This window comes from Priapulus caudatus, unplaced genomic scaffold (genome assembly GCF_000485595.1).
Source record: "Priapulus caudatus unplaced genomic scaffold, Priapulus_caudatus-5.0.1 Scaffold53, whole genome shotgun sequence".
NCBI classification, from domain to species: domain Eukaryota; kingdom Metazoa; phylum Priapulida; class Priapulimorpha; order Priapulimorphida; family Priapulidae; genus Priapulus; species Priapulus caudatus.
In genome coordinates, this window is record NW_014577114.1 from 650,865 (window position 1) to 669,089 (window position 18,225).

Sequence of the window (18,225 nt, forward strand, 5' to 3'; positions counted from 1 at the left end):
AAATGACTCCTCTCTCGTTCTTGTTGCACTTGCCACCTCTGGACATCTTTTTACACTCGTGTTTCACTCCCAACACCTGAAAACATATTAGCACAATGTCACCAATAGCCTTTGATGGCATTTTTCATTTACCTTTCTAAATTTTTTTTTGATAATTTATGGGTGTGGTTTTGATACTCCTACTTAAATTTGTACATAAGACACACCTGGCGTTCTTTTCTTGCATTGGAGAAATCCATTCTAGGCTGATGATGGTACTACATTGGCAGCTGAGAATTGACGGTGCCAACCATGTATTGGGTAGGGAGGTGCAGGAAGTGTCTTCTTCATCTTAACAACTGGGGAAGATAGAGAAATATATTGCTGCTACATTAATATACCAGTACAAACAATGAAATGGTACTTGAATTTAAGTTAAAAAGATAGATGTAAATTTGTTGACGTTATAATTGCCCATAATAACGTTAAATTTGTTGACGTGATATTATATATATATATATACTATATAAGAAGGAAGCATTTTACTATTACGATGGGTTATTTCATGTGTTTGCTCACTATTTTTTGCCAGTTAAATAATATACTTACACTGTCAATGGCAAATAGTGTCGCAGCTACATGGGAGCATGTCTCCCAAGCCCTGGCCATGCAGTTACAGTGGCGCATACAACCATCCATCCTTCTCCACAAATCACCCACACTTGCACGGTGCTCCGAAAGCCTTTTGGGAATGCAGCACCTAGAGAATAAAATGCATCAAGGGATAAACTAGTACTGCAGAATCTTTGTAATAGCTGGTAATGATGAAAGAAACATGTTCTATATACTAGTAATAGTATTCACGCTGCTCTGCCCCAAGGAAAAGTGCTCTGTTCTGTACTGTTACATGGGTTGCTGCCCAATGCACTCAACAGTCTGGGAGGAACTAAGTAAAGTAAATTATCATGCAGTTGACAGTGATTTCAAATGGTAAATATGTACATCAAAGCAACTCACCTTTTGACCAGAATGACAACTTGCTCCTTTACAGAAACCAGGAGCTCTCTGACCCAACCGAGATGAAAATATTGGAAGCATCCAAGCTCTTGTACGCCTTTATCAGCACTGCCAGAAAATCACCGGGTGTATTTATGAGGTAGTGATAAAGATGTCTGGTACTCTACATCTGGCAGCTCGTTTTACTCTCACAATCCAGACAGATTTACACTCTGATCTACATATCGCATAAGGATCAGCATCCACACAACCAATCTTCACTACATACCGCTGTTTAGCCACAGAATCTAGTTTGTTTGCATAAGGAGATAGCATTATTTACGCAGCAACTTCAATGGTGATCAAGCTGTAGACTGGCTCTGGACGTCGACATGGTCTCGGACGGAGTGAGTGAGTGACGGTGCGACCGGCTACCAGTCTAAGTCAGCTAAGCAGAATGAGGTGATCACCAATATGCGCGGAAAACAATAGAACATGATGCTATGACGTCACTGTGACCAGGTCTATATATCGGGCCGCATATATTACTTTATAAGTGCCAACCTCAAGCTGCGAGGCTGGCTTTCCGATGATTGAGTAGACCACAGCCGGCAGCCCCATTACTGGGTCTGCGTACCTGGCTCGGACTACGCTCTCCCACCTCTGCCGATTTGCGTTGTCAGATTGTCACAGTGCGTGTTCCATGCAGGTGAAATTATGTTGCCAGAAGCAGCATTGTTTAATGGCGTTTTAAGCGTAAAACTAATTATTGTGCTACTATTATATTACGCCAAGGAATAGCAGACATGCGGCCTCCCAACTAAAAACCGAATAGTACCTAACCCTAACCCTAACGCCCTAATTCTACCCTAACCTGAATTGTAGTAATTCTAACCCGTAACATAAACTCTAACCTAGATTATATTGATATAATATTAGAATATTTATTTATAATTGATGTAAATGACATGGTTTTATTAGCGGACCCATGTTCTATCACTTTCGAACCACTACTCTACATATAGCCCCTGCCCCCCCTCACTCGCTTCGCTCGCTCGGGCTTGGTCGCTCCGCTCTCTCGCCGTATCTTCCCCCACATTTCACTACATATTGCTCATTTGGTGCCCCCTCTTTTTGAAATTCTTGGATCCACCTCTGATGCACGCTATCATGCCCTGGTAGCGGCCACAACATAAGAATATATTAAGTTGTTAACCTAATGGTAAATATAAACATCCAAAGAAAATGTTCTGTCTTCATTCACATTTGTCAACCAATGAAAATCACTTCCGGTTACTTCGGCTATTCCCGATGTTCAACAGGAAACATGGTAGGTAGTCCGCGCCATCTATTATTATTTCGAATTATTATTTCCGAGTGAACCCGAGGCTACCGGAAGTGAATTTCATTGGTCGATCGAAAAATCTGTCCAATATGGTCAAAAACATCGAAGTTACTCTTACTAGGATGAATTATTGCATGAAAACAAAGTTCTGAAACGGAGATAAAGTCTTCGGAAAACGGTATTAACAAACAGAGGGTCTGTACTTGATATTTTGGGTCGGATATACCCCCGTCTCGCCCTCAGTGCTACTCGATTCACCTATCCAATGCCCACAACAAAAATTGCAACAATTTTTACAAGGGTGACTGTACAAACATTTTTCAAGAATGAAAATTTCAATATTGGCAATAACTTAAAAAAAGCAATTGCAGTAGTTACCACCAAGTGATTTGCAGAAAAAAATGCTCCATAGTTTTTCACTAATGATAACAATTAACATGTATAGCCCAGTCGGGTAACTACTCTGTTCTTATTTCAGGACCTCATTATTTTCCCTGATGACTGTGAGTTTAGGCATGTGTCACAGTGTACAACTGGTCGTGTGTACGTCCTCAGGTTCAAGAACTCTAGCCGAAAATTGTTCTTTTGGCTACAGGTGCGTGTTCCTGGTTAGAAATTGCCTTTTTTCAGGCAGAAAGTATTTTTTGTCATAGAAAAATGCATTCAAAGATTAGCTGTTGACGTTGAGAGCAGGCAGCAAATACACCATAGTAGGTGGCAAAATTGCTGCTTGCTTTCCTAAATTTTCAACCCTGGTGATTTTTTTTTCATGTCTAGCCCCTTGTGCAATACATAACATATTATGTTGTTAGCACATGCCTTAGTTCTTCAACATTCTTACTTGCATAAAAAGTGAATCTTCTATTATCCCGATTGAGTCTTAAGTAGAAGTCTTTCAATCTGGTGGCTCCAATAACCTGTAACCTAATCTAATTCAATTTTGACCAATCAGGGTACATTGCTTTATGTTGTGCAAACAATTAATGTAGTAACACACACCATCATGTAAGAGAAGCACCATGGCACTGTCACTTCTTGGTACTGTTGGTCTGGTGTTGCATAAGAATTTGGCTTAGATCAGCTTAGCATTGATTCCAATCCTATATTTGCCCCAACAATGGCTGTCATTGAAATTCTCAGAAGACTCATTTATGGCATTAATTTTCTTACATGAAGGCCTGGTTGAGTACATCGATCTGTAATGCCATTAGACCTGTTTCTAGTTTGTTTCTCATGTAAAATGGTCACAGAAACACATCTAATTCTAACCAGCAGCTGTAATAGCACAATAGCAGACGTGCTAATTGATGGTTATTTTCATATTGCAGGAACCTAAAGCTGACAAAGATGAGGAAAACTGCAAGAAGCTCAATGACTTCATCAACAATCCACCATCTGGTTCCAGTCGCAGCGGTGCTGGCTTTGGTTCTGAACTTGGCTCTGCACTCGGTATAAGAATTCATCATCACTTGGCTATGTATACACCTGGGATATAAGTTCTAATCCATACCAGTCTGTAAAACTTGGGATTTATCATGCATTAAGGCTTAGGCATGCTTGGAGGCCGTTTATAAAATCTCTTGTGTTGACGCAGTTTTTCACGTCGCATGGTACAAGTCTTGCTGTCTACCCCAAGTTGAAATCACTAACTTTTCTTGAAAGATATATGTGCTGAATTTATATGTTTCTGATACTATGATACTAGTTGGGTACCCAGCAGACTGATATTCACACATTTTCAAGGAAAGCAGAAGAAATACTAAGTACTGCAATAAATACAATGATACTACAATCAGTAAACGGAAATACCGCTTTGGGATGCGCAGTATTAATTAGTCGTTTGGTAATTTTTAGCGTGTATGAAAATGTTTTGTGGCAGTTTGACGCTTGAGCATGTCATGTGAAGTTGGGCATGAGAGGAACTTTGCCCACCATGTGCTACAGGATTAAACGATAGAATAGTATGTAGAACAGAGTTTCATAGTGTAGACAAACGTTTGTTTTTGTTTCCGATCTCACGAAAATTGGGTGTTTCACAGACAGAGCATGAGGTACCGTATATGATCGCGTAATAACCGCGGGCGCCTATAAGCCGCACTTCAATTTGAATCGGGTAACCAAGTATTGCGCCTAGTATATTTCCCCTCACGGTATGGCGCACTTATAAACCGCAGAGCAAATACAGGGTTGAAATCTGAGGCCAAATTTGCGGTTATTACGCGAGTACATACGGTAGTTTAGGAAGAGTTTGCTGCGCCACATAGAAACATGTATACTGTATTTGGAGTATAGTTGAATTCATTGTGTACGACGTTTTGACCATTTCACACGTATTTAAGCATGTTTATTATAATATAAAATACAGCCTATAATGCCGCAACAAACGTGCTAACTGGTTACAGTATATGCTTGCTACTGCAAACACGCTATCGAGCACTGTTGTCACTGTGGCAATAACCGGTGGGAGCCAGTTGTGACAAATCCATTGGGTGATTGGCCAATTCTGTTATTCCTTGTTTACCAAAATTCTGATACTATATATGAAAATTTGTTTGGCCTAAAACACCCCCCAGTTGCACGGCTAGTCTCTGTTTCACATACAGCGGGAATTGGGCCGGTAGTTTAGGAGTCTGGGATGCCCCACACAGACATTCTTCTTATATTATAGGTTCAACCAATGCATATCAAACTGTATACATTATGAATTGCTTACCCTTATGCTCTTTCATGTTGAAACAACACATCCAGTTTTACATCCAACAGTTGGCCGCCATAGAGTATACTAATATGCCGAACCATAATAATAGTGTGGAATGAGCTTGTCCCGTGCGTGGTCTGCAGTGATTTTATTGCAGTTGTTGTGTTGTTGCAGGCGACAATGACTTGCAGAGCTTCCTGGGTGGCATGAGTCAGCAGCAACTAATGCAGCTCCTTGGTAATTGTCATGGCTTGCATGATAATAATTATTATCAAATGTTGTGTGTAAATGAATGTAGTCGTGGAAATATGCTTACACATTTATGAGTGTAAGGGTTTGTAGTGGTGACCTTCAGCATTCAGAGAGGACTCTTGTACATTAAAATCAAATCTAAATGCAGTTGCCTTTAGTTAGGATATGACTGGTAGAGATTAGAATCATTTTCTTATTGACTAAATATTAAAAAACATTATTTCCTTATGCATAAATGTTTCAAGTAGTTCTAATTTAAATTGCCAGAGATGTAATACATTGTATCTGAATTTTGTGTGTACCTTGATCAGTAACATAATACTTTTCCAATGGTTAATTTAGACATGTTAGTTCTCATTGTTGAACATTATGGTGATCGTTTTGACCACTGCCCTCATGTATATGTCTCACATGTTTCAGGCGGAATGGGAGGTCTTGGGGCCTTGACCGGTCCAGGCAGCGGAAGTGGGAGCAGTGGCCGGCAGAGCTCGGCCACTTCCCAGTCATCTACCACTACTGCTTCTACCACAGCAGCTACGACTGCTGCTCCCACTACTTCTACAACGGCAAGCACAGCAGCACAAGAAACAACAGCAGCGGCCTCTACAACCAATGACACCACCACCACCACCGCATCCAACTCAGCGTCAGCCACTGCTACGGTGGTCACCACGACCACGACCACATCTTCATCGTCATCATCTTCAGCCGAGGCCGCGCCAATCCAGTTGAGTGACCTGCAGAACATTCTTGCAGGCATACAAGGTAATGCAGGGTGAGGCTAGTGTGTGTAATTTTTATTAAAAAAAAGGAACAAATAATGGAAAAGACAAAATTATTTTGACAAGTAGGCTAGCTCTGAGACACCTGTTGGCGGTGTTAGGCAGCGATTTAGCTGCACTCGTAGCCGTGGCGCGGGGCATAGCCAGCGGTCGGAGATTGTTACTAGTTTCACACATGGAAGTACGCGCGTCTGCGAGTCGCAAATCCCTGCCGAACCTAGTCAACAGTTGTCTCCGAGCGAGCTGCCTCTTGTTCGCTTCAATCGGGCGGGAACGATGGCCAATTAATCTTGTCAATGACTGAAACCATATCTGACGTTCGAAGCTATAACTATATAATAAGAAGCATCGATACAAATTAAAGTAAAGTGTGAGGGCAAGTTGGATGTACAAGACTAGTTCTGATGTCATTTTTATTGGGTTTGACGTAATAAATCGTAGGTAAATTAGTGCATGAAAATGTTGAATTTCTTGTGTTTTGAGCGAGTCATACTCCTCTCTATATTATACACTCCTGATCATAGTATATTGTAATTTTTTTTTTGAAAAATTACAAATTTGTAAAAACTGATAATATAGCTTGATGGTTGTTGTGGTTAAGTCTGTGTTATCTATATAATTTTAAGTCATTCCATTCTTATTAATAGGAAAAACTAATTTCATTTATAATTATCTTTACTTGTATTTACAATTTGGTTCTTTTAATGGATATAGCTCATGTGTGAAAATTTGAGCATATTTCCATTGTGTAGGATGGCAGTTACATTGGTGCGATGTCAGTCTTAATTGACATTTGTTTAATAGCTACTAAACTTGTAATTAAAACAATATATTAGTCAACATATCACCTACAATTTATTTTATTAATGCCGTTTTTATTATTTTTCAGTTCCCCTGATGCCAGAGAGAACAAGTAAGTCTTGGCAGGGCTCATTTTTATATACAGATATAGTATTTGTGGTTAATTGGCCTTAAGTACTTGCTACTGGCTGACAAAAAAACAATTAACAATGAATGTCAGAAATTGCAATCTTTTTTATGTGTGGTGTGAATCATATCAATAAATATTACCAACTAGGAGTAATGAGGTCTCTTCGAGCATAGTAAGCATTTTAATACTGTACTGTTAATGTTCTCCTTGGTAGTGCCAAGATAAATGATGTCATTTTATTTCTGTCAAAGATTTTGCACTAAAGTGAGATTGCTTAATTCATATAAATTCATTTATTTACTTTATTGTGGTTTGGACAGATGTAGATCTGAGCTCTACCATGACTGCAGAATCAATGGGTCTCATCCTGAGTGACCCAGGATTTCAGAGACAGCTCATGCCACTGATGCCACATGGTTCTGAACTTCCACAAACCATTGATGAACTTCGTCGTACCATCCAGTCTCCACAATTTCAGCAGGTAAATTTTTAGTTTGTCTGACATTACCTCATCATCTGAACTCATAATATACAGGTAATAAAATGGGAGAGCATCTGTTAAAGTGTCCATCTATCTTTCAGCAATAGTTTAGCAAAGTTGTAGTCCTGTGGCACAAGTTCAGTGTATTCTGAGACTAAAAAGATTAAGTTGGGGAAAAAAAGTAAAGAAAAATAAGTCTTCTGGTGGCGATGTGGGTGGCATCGCAGCTGGCCAAGCAATGCTCATGCAAACTAATGATTGCAAGATTCAAATTATTGTCCCAAACTATCAAAGCTGCCGGACTAGCGAATGCTGTGTTAGTGAGGTCTAACGTGTAAAAGCGACTTGAGGCATGCCGCAAAAATGAGGGAAATAATGATATGCGGTACTCGTCACTAATTACATTATTTTGCAATTCTTCATCCTTAAAGTCATTGGTTGGGTGTCTGATCTGAAAGTGAACTAGATGTATTGCTGCTATAAAAAAATACTTGTGGTGTGCTTATGATTGTTGCATTGTTCCATTTCCTTTTATGTGAATTAAAACTGAACATGCATTGGAAGTGGTAATGGTAAAACAACAGCGTACATTTTGAACGGTTTATTTTAATGTTTACTTTTCAGGCTCTGAGTACATTTAGTGTTGCTCTGCAATCTGGACAGTTGGGACCACTGATGTCTCAGTTTCAGTTAGGTGAATCAGTTACTACTGCTGCTGCTCAGGGAGGTAGGTTATATTTTAAAAGTATTACAGCCGTTCACTAATGTAAATACCAACTATTTCACGGTTTATTATTACACATCATAATTATGGCGTATATAAGATACGCGTGATGTTTTGAAATTTCTCCATGACTTACATTCATGGTACATTTGTGTTTGCATTTCATGTGTAGATGTCGAGGCATTTGTACGAGCCCTGCAAGCTACACAGGGAGGAGTTGGCTCCAAGGAAGATAAAAGTGAGGAAAAAAAGGAATCGGACTCTTCTAAAAAGAAGGATGATGACTCTGATGATGAAATGGCATTGGATTAAATTCCATGGTGTCATGTATAACTGTCTAAGAGAATATGTAATCAGTCTTATTTCAAGTTTTCTTTTAATGAAGCAACAGCAATGTATTCTGTTTCAACTTGCCAAAATTGTGGCTATACATATGCATGTTTTCACATGTTGAGAGGGCAAAACTGAGCTATAGGATTCTGTGCTTAGTCTTCCCGAATGTCATAGTTTTTACTGGATATTTATCTGTTGGCCTTTTCAATGTAATGCCATGCATTGTGCTTCATGTTTTGGCTTTGTTCGTAATAACTATGTCAAAGAGTCTATCTAAGGATTGGTATCATTGTTTCTAGTTCCAGTTCTATAACATCGAAATAAGCTCAAGTAAATCTCTTTCCTTCAGTTTGCACTATTCACTCTTAAAACATTAGTTTCAAAGTAGTTAGTGTTATCTCGATATGCTCCAAGTAATTTTAATGATACTCATCTCTCATGTCAGGATGAATTGATTTAAAAGCAAAAAGTGTTTAGGAATAGTGCATAATGGAATGTGTAAGGATGCATGCAAGTCAAGGCAGTATATTTTCTTGTTTTAATTGATTTATGCATCCATAGCAGTTGCGCTATAGGCAACTGTTTTTGGTGCGTGATTGGTGTGTTGATATCTGATGTTTGCCACTGCTAAATTAAGTATATTCACGAGTTTACCTATATTAAGAAATAAAAACTCTTAAGACTGTTTAAAGAGATGTATATGAATGTTTATTGTATCACTATTTGTTACAGCACCAGCTATATGCTTATTATCTGGTATTTTTGGTGAGACCCAGTGTACATGAAGTCTAGTGGTTTGGCATGCCCACGTTTCACTTCAAAGGGTGAGAGTCCAAACCCTGACTGAAGCGGCCAGTGAATTCGCTCAGGGTGTAGAAGCCAGGCTTCCATGGTTGGGGACTGCATTCTGTCTAGACTGACCCTATAAAGTGGTGGCTTATCCCCTGAGATTGGGTTAAAAATTAAGCTCCATAAGCAACGTCACTGACAGGGCCGGGCCACCTTTAGTGTCACGGCAGAGCGGGCATGGCTTAATCCTCGAGGCATAGGTGGTGAAATACACCAACTTCCTAACCATGCAACTACTTATTTAAAGTAGTGTGGCTAACTGCTGGAAACGATCTAGATCCAGGGCTTACGACCCATCTTTGATTTTTAGTAGTGTTTTTTTGGTACCGAGCATATGACGCAGCAAACATGACAGTATTGGGCCAATTGCTGGCCAGTACTGGCTGCACCAGTCGTCATTACCGAATGCCAGTACTGACGGGCGGTACGTCTTGCACAGGCGGCGGCGTCACTGGGCAGTAGCCGCGTGCCCAAGGGCAGCCGCATTACTGGGCCCAGTATGGCAGCTATACTGGCCTGTATTCGGCGCGGTACGTCATAACGGTAACATAGCCCCAGTGTTGGGCTTTTCTGTACTGGGGCCATACTGGTCCGCGTACAGGGTCAGAAGCGGCCGCAGTATTGTGCCAGCAGCGTGCCCAGTGTCCTAATTAAATATATATTCGAGCAGCATTATAATTATAATAATAGGAGCAGTGCTATATATATAATGACCAGAACAAGCCCATGATACAATAATCATAATTCAGTTTATACACAATGTACTGTTACATTTCCGATTTGTAGGAGTATTTCTATGAAAAATGTATAAGACTAGAAATATAGGAGTAATCAGAAAAAATACGTAATAAATGATCATCAACGTAACACTATATATTATTAGTATATACATATATAGTGTACTGTAGAAAATACTGAAATGTAACTAATTTCTAATTAAAGATAAGCAATATACGTCAGATAATATCGACATATCAATAAAATAATATCACATATGCATCATTACATATCCAAATAAAATAATGTCTAGAAAATTATACACATATAGGACTAGTAGCAAAAGATATAAGGCATATAATATAAGAAACATAGCAAATAAATAGTTAATATAATGTTAAAATATAAATGTCGGGATCGCTGTAATGCCACGATAATAATATGTAGACTTGCAATAATGTTAGCAGATTTCAAATGTAGCAAAATATTACACATCAAATAAAAAAGAATACTGACACATATCTATATACTCGTATAGGCACATGATAAGCACTAGTACAACATATATTATATGGCATAATAAAAGATAACATAGCAAAAGAAATAGTACATAATGTAAAATAACAGTAACACTCGCCATCCAAGTCGAACCACTTGCTGAGGACGCAGCAATATTTGTGCGACAGAGCGATGACGACTTATGCGAGTTTTTACTGTATGTAACTTGCGTGTCTGTCTATATGCTGCTTGAAATGTAGCAAAATAAAACCCAGTGATAAAATAGCACATATGAATACTCCGACTTATACACACACTTCCCCGCCGCACACTACCCATACAGCAGTATGCCCAATCACGCAATTCCTGCGACGATCCATATGCAATTACTCGCATATGATGCATCGACGAGTCTTTTTATTTCGCCTTCATCATTTCCCTGCTTCTTCCTTACCACAATTCCTGAATCCATCGCCCTGCAATTCCTTAACCAAGATCATAATTTCTTTTTGTGGCTGGCGGCCTCTGTTGTCGTTTCGCAGATATTTGCGGGTCTTCACAATGTGGCCCCTAAATATGCCAGAATAATTCAGATGTATGAAAATGAGTACAAAAATGACAATTGAGACTTATTCATTGTATCTACTGACAAGTACATGAGACAATATCAAATTCAATTTGAAAATGTAAAGGGGAAAAAAAGTCAGAATTCCCGGCATATGCACAACCTCAAATCGAGGACTTATAGAAATTAAATTCCGTTCATATTTAATAAGATATAGTATCTTATTTGTACTTAATCATATATGTTCAAATACTCGCCTATGTTGACACCATATTCAAAATACAATACAAGGATAGAATAAGCATTTATGTACTTTTTCTGCCAGACATGAACCTGATAATGATATTTGCTATGCCAAACAGGGAGCATAATGCTTTTCAGCGTTCTTTCTAGATTGGTGGTATTTCTGATGTGGGGCGAATGAACTGCTATTGCCCTATATAAATATACCGTTTACCCCTCGCCTTATATCATGATGATGAAAAAATATAGAAATTGGGCTCACCAAACGTATTTCTTTCAGTGCTGGTCTGCCTGAAGTAAGGAGTTCAAGCTCCTGCCACCTGCTCATAGTTGCAATGGGCAGGAAAGGAGCATGCGGCCCGTAGACTCCAGATGAAGTGCACAGCCACCATCCAGTTTTTAGGCAGCTTGCTGATATATACTTTCTTTGACGTTGGCTTGTTTCAGCTCGTTGCCATACCATTCGATGGTAACCTGCATCGCTGGCAGCTGCGGTCACCATCTCTTTCTCAAAGGCTGAAAATAAGCAGATGTTTACGAGAGCTGTATATATAGATCTATAATAGGATGAATGGAACTACATGGCAGCAGCAGCAGCAAATATAAGGCGATAATTGAATCATTATTAATAATATTATTTATTATATTAGAATTAAGGGGAAGCAATTTGTTCCATACTTACATGTCAGAACGGGAACATTTGTTCGGCGAGGAGTGAATAATTCCTCTTCTGGGGTTGGTGGTGGGCTCGGCGCTCTCCTTAACCCACTTGGTTTTGGAAATGTTCGTAATTGATCCCCTGAAAGACAAGAAAAATGTCACTTCTTAAGACGTGTAACATGTTTTTAAACAATCAGGCTAATCATGTAAATAAAAATAGGAATTTAACCTAAGAAAAAGACTAAATTATTGCACACAATACACTTATGGCTATGTTTGCTCTATCATTCAATTAGAGAAAGTACACCAAGAAAAAACGCAACCATCACAATAGTAATGCAGTCATGCAATGTTTACGTTTAGCATGGCAATAGACGCCGCACATTGTTCTTACCATATCTGGAATAGAAGTGCAAGGCTCTCTTGGCGACATGTTCAGCGTCTCCTCATCGCGTCTAACATCCACATCGCGTGTGTTTCACCGTTTACACCTACCACAAAAAGTAATCTGTTCATGCGCAATGAACATTCGTTTTCACGCTTTACATAGAAAAGCAGGAATGCCAATTTGTAGCTAATCGAATTGTAATCTATAATAAAATGAATACTTGATGCATGAGCATTTTTTGGCTACAAAATTACTGTGATCAAATGTGCATGAAATGCGCTTACTTTCTAGATCCTTCACCAGTCATGTCGTATCGTCTGGTCTGGAACAGTGTCGCCGGATGTTCGGTCTGCTCTCTCTCAGCTCGTCTTTCAAGCAATCAATCATAGCTGTCTAGCAAAAAAATAATGAAACAGCTTCTACATGCGTTGAGCAAGAATGAGTATACGATCCAATTTAAGTGTCCATACACCGGTAACTTAAGTGCGACGATTATATTAAGTAATATAAGTGAGAGTTTCACTTTTACTGGTTCATTATGAGATACGTACTGGAGGTAGTCTAGGGCCGTAAGCTAATATTAGTAGGCTCGGTCGCGCAGCATATATGGTCACACTGTATAGCGGCCCTAGTATATAGTGCCTAGAGACTACAGTAGATTAATGACATAAAATATATGTCGGCCTGCTGAGGTTGCGTGCTCAGATATATATATGGCCGTCATATACGCCTGGTTTTTAGGTATTTGTTCGTGCCTTGACGCAGGCTCTGTTACTGTTGTGTTACGTTGTCTTTCAGCCGTACTCATATCACAGCGATACGTGCGGTGACTTGTGCTAAGGTATTGCCACGCGGCGCGGGTATTTCGTTATATGTCTATCATGCATCTAGTCGTATCGTACTGTGATTATGTCGTAATACAAACGTGCTTTCTAGTATCAGTGCGGAAATTAAGTGCACGAACAAGACAAACGAGTCTACTGCTTGTAGTTCTATAGATCAATAAATAGGCTGATGGATTCAAAATATAACTTGGTTATTTTGTAGGATAAATTTTATTACGCCAAGAAGATGTCAAATTCCGCTGCCGGTCAGATACGTCTTCACTAAGTTTGAGAATTTAGCACGGAAATAAATATACCGATAGGTGGCGGTTTAAGCTCACTTGTTGAAACATTTTTTAACTTTTTTTTTCATTGAGTATATCCATAAATTTACATGTGTGCGCATAACAACGAACTTCTATATAAACTGGTATATACTCACAACAATTATTTTAATAGAAAAAATATATAATAGCATATACTGTATAATATAGTATAAATATATATCAAATATATAATATATATAATAATATATATATAATATATAATTATATATATATATTATATATATATTTATTTATTTATACATATATATATAGTAGTATAATATATATATATATATAGTTATATAATATATAGTAGCATAGCGGCATTGGCCCAGAACCGGCCCATAACGGCCGCTGCAGTAGCGATAACGTCTCGACGGTACTGGCCCAATACCGTGCCAGCTAACTTGCCCGGTATCGGCCCGCTTAGATGAGCCGGTACTGGGCCAGTACCGCTGAAACGTTACCGTTACCAGCCAGAATCGGACCAGCATTGGGCCAGTACAACTGAGCCATTAGCGGTACTGGCCGGTACGTTCCAGAACAACGCCAGCATTGCACCCAATACTGTCATGTTTGCTGGAGGAGTATGAGTTGCATATCATCATGTATATACAGTAAAAAACCGCGTATAAGAAGCATAGATTTTAAGAACATGTTAGCTAAAATTTTCGCATTTAGACGCCCTTTACATAAGAACCTGTTTTAGGCTAAGATTTTAAAGTAGGTTCTTATTTTCCATGCAGATGAACATTAAAAAGAAAGCACAAGGTAAAAAAAAAAGACGAGCTCAACAATATCGGATGCAATAACAATGCCAATGCCAATGCCAATGCTCAACAATAACAATGGCAGCACCCTGGCATGGTTATTGAGACACCAGTACTGCATTATTTACATATACAGTAAAAACCCGCATAAAAGAACACTTACACATAACACTACTGTACTGGTAACACATGCATCACAGTCACTAAGCCCGCGGTAGCGCGGTTTCAGCCTAGTAGTAGTTACATATTTAAAAGTAAAACAATTAAGAACCTATTTAAGAACGCTTTTGAGCCTAATTTTTCAGTAAGCACCATTTATATAAGAACATGTTGAGGCTAACTTGGAAAAATCTATGTTCTTATACGCGGGTTTTTACTGTATATGTTCATGGCAGCTGCATTACAACTGTTATAAGGAAGCAAACTCCACGACAGATAGCGCCTCGCTCTGGCTCAATTCTACTATATCCTGAGTGTGGAGGGGCACTGCATGCAGTTTGATCAGGAAGAAGCTTAAATGTGTAATATAATACATTCCAAAACTGTTCACATATATCTATTGTGATAACTGCATAATAGATTAATACCAGTGCACATTAATAGTTTTATGCGCTCTTGCCGCCTTGGTGTCTTTATTTTTTATCTTAGAAGAGAGAAGATGGAGAGAGAGAGATCGAGAGAGGGTAGAATAGGATTTATTTACCTTGAATATGCATCATGCATGTTACAGCATACTTCAAAGATTGTGCGTGAATCCTGGACTGCAGGTCAATTCAATATATAGATGCTCTGCGTATATTATAATCTACGAATGTGTGAAGTAACAGATGCCTATTCAATAAGTTATTGATATGCAATAATAGATTCCAACAATTGACTTATTGACATACTTTTTTGGTTCCGCTCAAACGAGGTCGCCACTGCGCGAATGACGTTTCCAATGAACAGAACAAGTGTACATCATAAGCTGTCTGGAAGATAAAGGAAATAATTCTGCCTTAAAAATGTCATATGCTTACCTTTCAAGTATATTATCATCGAGACACAGGTATATAATCGGTTTATAGTATTTAATGGCAGTACAGTGCGCATAAGAATTGTGGTGATATTATTTCCTACGTTTGTTGTTGTCTCGTCTTATTCGTTGTTGTTATGTCATGTTGATTCGCATTCATCGAACATCGTCATAATTGTTTACAGATTAGATATTATTATTACTACTAATACTAGGCCCCTACTGAGTACTAAATAGTAATACTGTCATTACTGGTAACCTCGTAGTCTGCGTTAATAATAGTCCTTCAACGTCCAAGGTACTGTATCGAAGATGGAAAGAGAAAGGTAGTCAAATAGACATGCAACACTGGGATCACAGTACTGTCAGTAGAAAAAGGTCAAAATTTGCAATTTTAATTCGAATGACAGAGAAACAAAGAGCTAAACTTGGAAGGGAACTACAGGTCGAAAAAAATGCGATATTGGTTAAAGCTATTATTTCATCATCATTGTATACCGGTATATAAATGCACAATCTAGAAAAAAATGTAGCAAAATATAGAGTCACCTATATTGATACTTAGTCACGAGTGATAAGTCACTTATTACAGCTCATAGGGTCTATGTCCCCGAGGTTACTGCCGGAACGTAACCCTGGTACGGTTCGTATACCGAACGTACCCTGGTCACTATTTGATATGGTTAGGGTTAAGATTAGGGTTAGGGTTAGGGTTAGGATTATTCCAATTAGGGTTAGGGAGTAGGCGTAGGCGACTCCCTAGACTCGTTAGTGGAGTAGGCGAGGTACGGTTCGGCATATTAGATAGTACCAGGGTACGTTCCGGTATACCGGGCCGGACCCAGGGTACGTTCCGGCAGTACCCCGGGGGACATAGACCCTCTCAGCCTTATTACACCAACTTGAAGAACCTTAAGAATTTCTGCTGTTAAAAGTGTTATAGCATAGAAAGTTGCAATTGGACACGTAACACCGCCGAATATTTGATTATCATTATAGCGACAATTTACAAATGACGCCTTCGAAACAATTGCACTTAATTCAAACAAAGGGGCATCTGATTCTGTACCAGGGCTCTTGATTCTGTGTAGTGAAAACTATTATCGCGACAAAGTCTGATATTCACAAATGGCGTCTTCAAACCAATTGCACCTAATTCAAACAAAAGCGCATCTGATTCTATACAAGGGATCCTTGGTTCTGTGTATTGAAAATTATTATCGCGACAAAGTCTGATATTCGTGAGAAATGGCAGCAGAAATCACAGGCACTTCCGTTCGAATGTTTTAATAATAAAATGATGGTAAATAAACACATAATGTATTTACTACCAAAGTCTTAATGTTTCTCTACTGTCGTTCACCTATTATTAGTAATAACTTTCTGTAAATGCCATTGAAATGCTTTTCTGCAGTACACCGTACACCGCTCCTGTGCACAAACAACAAAAATATAGAGCAGGTGGGTAAGCGTGAGCACAAAATTCGCACAATGCTCACTTTGTTTCACACCATCACAGCACAAATACACAACCAACAGCCTCCATTTTGGTATTTATGCGTAGCTAAATGTTCATTTGTTCGAATTAAAATAATTTTGCTATTTTGTACTGGACATGCACACTTTACTCCGAGAGATCTGGTGAATTCCTGCAGAAAACTCCCACTCCACTGAAATGTAAATGGGAGGAAGTGCCTGTTTATAATGCGAAACCCCCTAACTGCACTAATCGATTGTTTGGCCAATGAACATAGAACGTGTATGACATCATTCCCTCGCGAATTATGCTAGCTTGGCTTGGCAGGCCTCGAGATAGAGCTCGGAAGTGGGGACGCTTGAACCCAGAATGCACTTACTTGCATACATGTACTTGCTCCCATTTACATTTCGACGGAGTGGGGGTTTTCTTCAGGAATTTACTTGATGTCTCTTATCTGATCTTGCATTACAAAATGGCAAAATTATCATTTGAACAAGTGAACAATTTAGCTACGCAAAGATACCGAAATGAAGGTTGTTGTTTAAGCAAATTTGGCGCTCACGCTTTCCCACCTGTTCTTATCTTACAATTTTGTTGTTTGTGGACAGCGGCATTCAGGGCTCGAATTAAGCGACGAGAAGGGCAAGGCAATTTTTTTAGGGCATGTGAGAAATCGCCTTGAATTTTCTCTAAAATAGAAAGGCACCAAGGCAACTCTCAAAATTTGAGAAGGGCACCAAGGCACTTTTGTAAAATAAAGGAAAACTCATAACAAATTAGTACATCAACATCGTCTTGCTTTTAATGTACAAAACAATATGCCCCATGTAAGCTTACACCGTAACACTGACCCCTGTACCCAAGTACAGTAACAAGAAATTTTACATGCCCGCTATCAGGAGCAAATAATTATCCGATGCCGTTATTATTCCCTTCTGCGACTATCGGTTTATATCTCATCATTGCAACTACAGCACGCACGCGCACGTGTTATGTTGATTCGACTAAAAACAAAACTAGGGCAGTAGATTAAAGGGCACCGACGGCAATTAACACAAAAGGGCAAGGCGAGTGACTGCCGTCGGTCGGGTTGGATTTTCAGGGGCAGTACGGCGATTGATAGGGGCACCGACGGGCAATTGCGCGTCGGTGCCGTCGGTTAATTCGAGCCCTGGCGGCATTCATGCGGTGAAAGTGTGTTGCGGAGGCTGCATTTCAACCACAATTTTAGCCAAAGTTATTACTAATAATAGGAGAAAGAGAGTAGAGAAACAAAGATTTTTGTAGTAAATACATTGTGTTTATTTACCATCATTTTATTATTGAAAAGTTCCAGCGGTGCCTGGGGTTTGCACTGCATGTGTATCTG

At 39.1% G+C, this 18,225-nt stretch overlaps 3 protein-coding genes and 1 long non-coding RNA gene across 7 annotated transcripts in view; 2 read left to right on the forward strand and 2 right to left on the reverse strand.

Moving 5' to 3' along the window:
• LOC106820942 (charged multivesicular body protein 4b-like) overlaps positions 1–5,142 on the reverse strand; it is a 61,325-nt gene extending 56,183 nt beyond the window's left edge. For 2 of the 3 annotated variants that reach the window (XM_014825552.1, XM_014825553.1), the window contains exon 1: positions 5,034–5,142. In XM_014825552.1, coding sequence (XP_014681038.1) covers positions 5,034–5,064 — 31 coding nt within the window. In that variant the 5' untranslated portion in view covers positions 5,065–5,142. The remainder of the gene's footprint in view (positions 1–5,033) is intronic. The other variant, XM_014825551.1, reaches the window with a different exon arrangement.
• LOC106820941 (proteasomal ubiquitin receptor ADRM1-like) overlaps positions 1–9,220 on the forward strand; it is a 9,831-nt gene extending 611 nt beyond the window's left edge. Inside the window, exons 2-9 of one of the 2 annotated variants that reach the window (XM_014825548.1) lie at positions 2,799–2,915; positions 3,649–3,769; positions 5,193–5,255; positions 5,691–6,035; positions 6,942–6,965; positions 7,304–7,464; positions 8,089–8,191; positions 8,361–9,220. In XM_014825548.1, coding sequence (XP_014681034.1) covers positions 2,799–2,915; positions 3,649–3,769; positions 5,193–5,255; positions 5,691–6,035; positions 6,942–6,965; positions 7,304–7,464; positions 8,089–8,191; positions 8,361–8,500 — 1,074 coding nt within the window. In that variant the 3' untranslated portion in view covers positions 8,501–9,220. The remainder of the gene's footprint in view (positions 1–2,798; positions 2,916–3,648; positions 3,770–5,192; positions 5,256–5,690; positions 6,036–6,941; positions 6,966–7,303; positions 7,465–8,088; positions 8,192–8,360) is intronic. The other variant, XM_014825550.1, reaches the window with a different exon arrangement.
• Positions 9,221–11,866: 2,646 nt separating this feature from the next.
• Positions 11,867–12,495, reverse strand: LOC106820935. Its single transcript, XR_001395669.1, has 3 exons — positions 12,448–12,495; positions 12,076–12,192; positions 11,867–11,909 (listed from the first exon to the last, which is right to left on the reverse strand). It is a non-coding gene; the product is annotated as an uncharacterized LOC106820935 (long non-coding RNA).
• A 2,842-nt stretch (positions 12,496–15,337) lies between these two features.
• Positions 15,338–18,225, forward strand: part of LOC106820943 (ras-related protein Rab-2-like) — a 24,170-nt gene continuing 21,282 nt past the window's right edge. Inside the window, exon 1 of the mRNA XM_014825556.1 lies at positions 15,338–15,409. Coding sequence (XP_014681042.1) covers positions 15,373–15,409 — 37 coding nt within the window. The 5' untranslated portion in view covers positions 15,338–15,372. The remainder of the gene's footprint in view (positions 15,410–18,225) is intronic.